The sequence below is a fragment of the Coregonus clupeaformis genome, chromosome 9, assembly GCF_020615455.1.
Source record: "Coregonus clupeaformis isolate EN_2021a chromosome 9, ASM2061545v1, whole genome shotgun sequence".
In the NCBI taxonomy this organism is placed as follows: domain Eukaryota; kingdom Metazoa; phylum Chordata; class Actinopteri; order Salmoniformes; family Salmonidae; genus Coregonus; species Coregonus clupeaformis.
This window is the reverse complement of record NC_059200.1, coordinates 30376957-30384928: the sequence shown is the minus strand read 5'-3', so window position 1 is coordinate 30384928 and position 7972 is coordinate 30376957. Positions and strand designations below refer to the sequence as shown.

At 42.1% G+C, this 7972-nt stretch overlaps 1 protein-coding gene across 1 annotated transcript; it reads left to right on the top strand.

Moving 5' to 3' along the window:
* The first annotated feature begins 886 nt into the window (after nucleotides 1–886).
* Nucleotides 887–4557, top strand: LOC121574191 (melatonin receptor type 1C-like). The gene is made up of 3 exons (XM_041886830.1): nucleotides 887–984; nucleotides 3230–3598; nucleotides 4548–4557. The coding sequence occupies exons 1-3, from the start codon at nucleotides 980–982 to the stop codon at nucleotides 4555–4557; spliced, it is 384 nt and encodes a 127-aa protein (XP_041742764.1). The 5' UTR covers nucleotides 887–979.
* Nucleotides 4558–7972: the final 3415 nt, after the last annotated feature.

Genomic DNA, 7972 nt, shown 5'->3' with positions numbered 1-7972 from the left:
TCCAACCTAAGTGTTTGTAAACTTCCGACTTCAACTGTATATAGACATTATGAGAGCTCATGGCTTTCAAGGCTGTAGTAATCCATATGTTTATTATTCTATGAACAAGCTACTGAACCTCTGTACAGAACCTAAACCACTCAGTAAAAAAAAATATATATATATATATATATATATATATATATATATATATAAGGTGCATTTTTGCATGTGAAATCATTCATAATGAACGCACAAGCCAATGTTTCTCACTTCATGTGAATAAATACCAGGATTTTGCCTTTGGTTTAACTTTAGGATAATAATTTCCTCCTTAGAGTCCAGACAATTCCATAATTGAGATGTGTGTGTTTCTCTGGCTGGGTATTGGTCATCGAAGGGAGAGAGATACTGTACACAGACTCTACTCCTGTCAGGAGGAATCAAGCTCCATAAATCAAACGGCGACATATTGAGTCCACAGCAGAAAATGATTTTGCTGATGCTTCTCAGACACTTGTAAGGTTACATCACAGATTTGCGGCTCATGTTTACCTGAACAAATACTACTATCAGTATGCACCTAGTCTCGTGAATCCAGACAAGTGCAGAGTATGTGAGCGGAGCGAGCAGCTGAGCATGGAGCGAGATTCCCAAAGGCTGGAGCTTCCGCCTTCTTGCCCGCTCCAATTTCTCTCCAGTAGCGCTCACTTCATGAGCTCAGGGCATGCCCAGCCCTTCATGCATTTGTAGTCTACTTGTGTGCTGCTATAGCCGCTTGCTTTAGCTACTGTCATGGAGTTCGCTAAATATTTGTTATAAAGAAACTGATAAAACACACAGGTGCAAAATCAAGGTGACTTACAAAGATGTAGACCAAGAGCAAGAGGAGTGCGGTGATGTAGTGTTCACAATGAAATAATAATTGTTGAATCTGAAAAGACACATATCCGGAAAGCCTGATGGTGTACTTACTACATGCATATGCTAAAAGTAAGGAATGAGGTGGGTAGCTAATTAAGTGTGTCATTGTAGCAACGTATTTATAACCCAAAATCAGATCTCTTAAAAGTTTCCTTCATTTTTGTTCTATTATCTATACAATAGGCCATACTTGATTTTGGCCCAATAGGCTTGGCATATTCCAACTTTCAAGGAGCTTTCTGTTTTGATTGGGTTATTTTACCTAAAAACCTTTGGGCCTACCTATCGAAAAAACAAAAACAAAACAAAAACTCTGAATCCCTGCTCAGCCTGGCAAGAGTGACCAAAAGGGTGTTTAGTATCCCCAGTGGCTCTGCAAGCGTGGAGTGGATATTCTCTCTCAAGGTACCATCGCATGAGCCTGAAGCCACAGACTCTGGCCAAACTGGTGTTTCAAAACAAATTATTCAAAGGCATTTTTCATTTATTTTGTATTTATTTCTAAGTAAGTCACAGCCTATATGCGCAATTTATAGACTATAATGATTTAATACAAATACATGTTGTTTAAATGCTGAGCGCTTAATGTCCCTGACTCCCTAACAGCCTAGTGTGTCGCACTCGCAAATGCTTCACAATGTATTTCTTTGTAAGCTATAGCCTTGAAATATTTGAAATAATATAACCTAAATAATTCATTTCTGTTCCTTCTTAGGCGCCCTGTCTGGCTCCTGACCTATTTAGAGTGTTTATATGCTGTTTAAAATATGACATGTAGCCTATTTGAAATGATGAGCGCTTCTTACATTCACCTTTTCATGTTTATTAAAATACTTTTCATTCAAATCATATGGTTTGGTTTCAATACTTCAAAACCAAATGGTAGGTCCAGGTAGTCACAAAAATAGTTGGGTGTTGGTTCAATTGTGATTTTAATGAATGGAGCGAATTTGGAGCAGTAGTTTTTTTCCCCCCTGTGAGTGTGGAGCGGTTTTTAGCGGAGAGGAAAGGACATGGAGGTGAGAAGCTCCATGAGTGATGAGCGTCAACTCCGCTCACATACTCTGGACAGTGTGTCTCTGAATATTATTCAGTAACTGTCTGGTCGTGAGATCAGTATGCACTGAAACACTCAGACATACACTACATTACCAAAAGTATGTGGACACCTGCTCATCGAACATCTCATTCCAAAATCATGGGCATTAATATGTAGTTGGTCCCCCCTTTGCTGCTATAACACCCTCCACTCTTCTGGGAAGGCTTTCCACTAGATGTTGGAACATTGCTGTGGGGACTTGCTTCCATTCAGCCACAAGAGCATTAGTGAGGTCGGGCATTGATGTTGGATGATTAGGCCTGGCTTGCAGTCGGCGTTCCAATTCATGCCAAAGGTGTTCGATTGGGTTGCGGTAAGGGCTCTGTGCAGGCCAGGCAAGTTTTCCACACTGATCTCGACAAACCATTTCTGTATGGAGGAAAGGGCTTTCCCCAAACTGTTGCCACAAAGTTGGAAGCACAGAATTGTCTAGAATGTCATTGTATGCTGTAGCGTTCACTGGAACTAAGGGGCCTAGCCCGAACCATGAAAAACAACCCCAGACCATTATTCCTTCTCCACCAAACTTTACAGTTGGCACTATGATTTGGGGCAGGTAGCATTCTCCTGCCATCGACCAAACCCAGATTTGTCAGTCGGACTGCCAGATGGTGAAGCGTGATTTATCACTCAAGAGAACGTGTTTCCACTGCGCCAGAGTCCAATGGCAGCGAGCTTTACACCACTTCAGCTGACGCTTGGTATTGCACATGCTGATCTTAGGCTTGTGTGTGGCTGCTCGGCTATGGAAACCTATTTAATGATGCTCCCGACGAACAGTTCTTGTGCTGAAGTTGCTTCCAGAGGCAGTTTAGAACTCGGTGGTGAGGGTTGCAACCGTGGCCTACCACTTCGCGGCTGAGCCGTTGTTGCTCCTAGACATTTCCACTTCACTGTAACAGCACTTACAGTTGACCGGAGCAGCTCTAGGAGGGCAGAAATTTGACGAACTGACTTGTTGGAAAGGTAGCATCCTATGACGGTGCCACGTTGAAAGTCACTGAACTCTTCAGTAAGGCCATTCTACTGCCAATGTTTGTCTATGGAGATTGCATGGCGGTGTGCTCAATTTTGTACACCTCCTCAGCAACGGGTGTGGCTGAAATAGCCAAATCCACTAATTTGAAGGGGTGTCCACATACGTTTTTATATATAGTGTATTTAATATGGAAGCATGTTTGTATTCAGTAAGTTTGACCACTAAAATTATTTTATTGTCTTTTGTAGGGACATCTTTGTGGTGAGTCTGTCGGTGGCAGACATGGTGGTGGCAGTGTACCCCTACCCCCTGGCTCTCCTGGCCATCTTCCACAATGACTGGACCGTTGGGGACGTGCACTGCCAGCTCTGCGGCTTCATCATGGGCCTAAGTGTCATTGGCTCCATTTTCAACATCACAGCCATTGCCATCAACTGCTACTGCTACATTTGCCACAGCCTGCACTACAACTGCCTGTTCAGCACCAGGAACACCTGCTGCTACCTGGGCATCACCTGGCTGCTCACTGCCATGGCCACGGTGCCCAAAGTTCTTCGAAGAACCTTAGGGTTCTTGGCACTGAAAATTGCCCCCAAAAGGTTCTTCCAAGAACCCCATAGGAGGTGGGGTTCATCGAGGAACCTCATTTGTTGGTGGGGGTTCTTGCAGGAACCTAACTGCCCAACTGAAAGATTTGGATTTGAATTTGAAAGGACAGCAGGTGCAGGCACTTAACTGAAAAATGTAAAGATCTCCACAAGGTATGTGAATGAAAACCGTTATCAAAACCGTTTTTTTCATTCACATTCACCACAAAATCCAAGGTTTGAATTCTGTCATGTGCATGTTTTGTTAATCATCTGTATAATTACTATTTTGGGGATTCACAGACTTCACCCTCTGTACACCTCTGATGAATATTACGGGAAACCTGTAAGATCACCATGCACTGCAAAATCATTCTGGCTATGGATACGGAGAACATTAACACATTAACATCAACACGCCAGAGGATATTAGACTTGGGGCTCTGCTGGGAGTTTACCTCATATTTTGATTTTTTAAATTCTGTTTTGCCACTAAAATCATAATAAACACTGAGAACTAAAATATTGTGTTATTGTTATGCGTATTATTATTATTATTATTATTATTATTATTATTATTAATAATAATAATAGGGAAGGGGGGGGTAGTTCAAAAATTAACCCCAAAAGGTTCTTCAAAAGGTTATTTGAGGATCCATTAGAAGGGGTTCTTTGAATAACCCCGTTAAAAGGGTTCTTCAAAGAGCTTATAGGGGTTTCCCCACAGTTTCAATTTGAAGAACCCCTAAAGGATACTCCAGGAACCTTTTCTTTTTAGATTTAGTGTAGAGAAAAGTTTGTATTGCAGCCAAGATTTGTACATGAAAGTTGTCCTTCATAAATTGTACGTAGAATATTTTGTAGAGCATATATGAAACAATACAAGTGCCGAAGAGGTTTAAAGCAAGACACTGATGTGTCACCCAGGTAATGAGAATAAAACAGTTTTGACCTCATCAGTGATATTGTCCCTCATCAGTCCCAACTAAAATTAGTCATTTTCACCTTTAATTTATCTCATCTTACTCAAGTGCTGAATGAAGGAGAAATCCACTTTATGCATAATGGAATTGATCATACATGGGGCGTTGGGACATTGGGACACCTTGGCGTTGATAAAGGGGGCAGAGGGAACACTTATACACGGACTAATGAGGGGGTAAGAACCAGGTGTGTGTGATTGACAAGACAAGACAAATGTAATTATGATAATTGGGGCGGCAGTGGCTAGTAAGCCAGTGACGACGAACGCCGAAGCCTGCCCGAACAAGGAGGGGATGCAGCCTCAGCGGAAGTCGTGACAACAATACATAACAAGAAGCAGCCACAATAAGTGAGTACATCTGTAGAAATAGTAAGAAAAATATCTCCATCAAATCAAAATGTATTTGTCACACGCGCCGAATACAACAGATGTAGACCTTACAGTGAAATGCTAACTTACAAGCCCTTAACCAACAATGCAGTTTTAAGAAAAATAAGTGTTAAGTAAAAAATAGATAAGTAAAAATACAAAAATTATACAAATAGAAAAATAAACAATAATTAAAGAGCAGCAGTAAAATAACAGTAGTGATGCTATATACAGGGGGGTACCGGTACAGAGTCAATGTGCGGGTCACAGGTTAGTCGAGGTAATTGAGGTAATATGTACATGTGGGTAGAGGTAAAGTGACTATGCATAGATAATAAACAGAGAGTAGCAGCAGCGTAAAAAGAGGGGGTGGGGGGTGGGGGACAATGCAAATAGTCAGGGTAGCCATTTGATTAGCTGTTCAGGAGTCTTATGGCTTGGGGGTTGAAGCTGTTAAGAAACCTTTTGGACCTAGACTTGGCGCTCCGGTACCGCTTGCTGTGCGGTTGCAGAGAGAACAGTCTATGACTAGGGTGGCTGGAGTCTTTGGCAATTTTTAGGGCCAGTAACAACAATGATGAATAAAATGCTCCTGCTAGAAACATAGGCATGGTACAAATAACACTGATTGACACTGCACAAATAAAAATACAGTACCAGTCAAAAGTTTGGACACATCTACTCATTCAAGGGTTTTTCTTTATTTTTACTATTTTTTACATTGTAGAATAATAGTGAAGACATCAAAACTATGAAATAACACATACGGAATCATGTAGGAACCAAAAAAGTGTTAAACAAATCAAAATATATTTTATATTTATATGATTCTTCAAATAATAATAATAATAATAATAATAATAATAATATTATGCCATTTAGCAGACGCTTTTATCCAAAGCGACTTACAGTCATGCGTGCATACATTTTTTGTGTATGGGTGGTCCCGGGGATCGAACCCACTACCTTGGCGTTACAAGCGCTGTGCTCTACCAGCTGAGCCACCCTTTGCCTTAATGACAGCTTTGCACACTCTTGGCATTCTCTCAACCAGTTTCATGAGGCAGTCACCTGGAATGCATTTCAGTGAACAGGTGTGCCTTCTCAAAAGTTAATTTAATGCGTTTGAGCCAATTAGTTGTGTTGTGACAAGGTAAGGGGTATACAGACGATAGCCCTATTTGGTAAAAGACCAAGTCCATATTATGGCAAGAACAGCTCAAATAAACAAAGAGAAACAACAGTCCATCATTACTTTAAGACATGAAGGTCAGTCAATACGGAAAATTTCAAGAACTTTGAAAGTTTCTTCAAGTGCAGTCTCAAAAACCATCAAGCACTATGATGAAACTGGCTCTCATGAGGACCGCCACAGGAATGGAAGACCCAGAGTTACCTCTGCTGCCGAGGATAAGTTCATTAGAGTTACCAGCCTCAGAAATTGTAGCCCAAATAAATGCTTCACAGAGTTCAAGTAACAGACACATCTCAACATCAACTGTTCAGAGGTAGTAGTGAATTGCTGCAAAGAATCCACTGCTAAAGGACACCAATAAGAAGAAGAGGTCTGCTTGGGCCAAGAAACACGAGCAATGGACATTAAACCGGTGGAAATGTGTACTTTGGTCTGGAGTCCAAATTTGATATTTTTGGTTCAAACCGCTGTGTCTTTGTGAGACGCGGTGTGGGTGAACGGATGTAGTTCCCACCGTAAAGCATGGATGAGGAGGTGTTATGGTGTGGGGGTGCTTTGCTGGTGACACTGTCTGTGATTTTTTTTAGAATTCAAAGGCACACTTAACCAGCATGGCTACCACAGCATTCTGCAGCGATACGCCACCCCATCTGGTTTGGGCATAGTGAGACATAGTCATTTGTTTTTCAACAGGACAATGACTCAACACACCTCCAGGCTGTGTAAGGGGTATTTTACCAAGAAGGAGAGTGATGTTGTGCTGCATCAGATGACCTGGCCTCCACAATCCCCCGACCTCAACCAAAGTGAGATGGTTTGGGATGAGTCTGACAGCAGAGTGAAGGAAAAGCAGCCAACAAGTGCTCAGCATACAGTGGGGAGAACAAGTATTTGATACACTGCCGATTTTGCAGGTTTTCCTACTTACAAAGCATGTAGAGGTCTGTAATTTTTATCATAGGTACACATCAACTGTGAGAGACGGAATCTAAAACAAAAATCCAGAAAATCACATTGTATGATTTTTAAGTAATTAATTTGCATTTTCTTGCATGACATAAGTATTTGATCACGTACCAACCAGTAAGAATTCCGGCTCTCACAGACCTGTTAGTTTTTCTTTAAGAAGCCCTCCTGTTCACCACTCATTACCTGTATTAACTGCACCTGTTTGAACTCGTTACCTATATAAAAGACACCTGTCCACACACTCAATCAAACAGACTCCAACCTCTCCCACAATGGCCAAGACCAGAGAGCTGTGTAAGGGACATCAGGGATAAAATTGTAGACCTGCACAAGGCTGGGATTGGCTACAGGACAATAGGGCAAACAGCTTGGTGAGAAGGCAACAACTGGAAGAAAATGGAAGAAGTTCAAGATGACGGTCAATCAGCCTCGGTCTGGGGCTCCATGCAAGATCTCACCTCGTAGGGGCATCAATGATCATGAGAAGGTGAGGGATCAGCCCAGAACTACACGGCAGGACCTGGTCAATGACCTGAAGAGAGCTGGGACCACAGTCTCAAAGAAAACCATTAGTAACACACTACGCCGTCATGGATTAAAATCCTGCAGCGCACGCAAGGTCCTCCTGCTCAAGCCAGCGCATGTCCAGGCCCGTCTGAAGTTTGCCAATGACCATCTGCATGATCCAGAGGAGGAATGGGAGAAGGTCATGTGGTCTGATGAGACAAAAATAGAGCTTTTTGGTCTAAACTCCACTCGCCGTGTTTGGAGGAAGAAGAAGGATGAGTACAACCCCAAGAACACCATCCCAACCGTGAAGCATGGAGGTGGAAACATCATTCTTTGGGGATGCTTTTCTGCAAAGGGGACAGGACGACTGCACCGT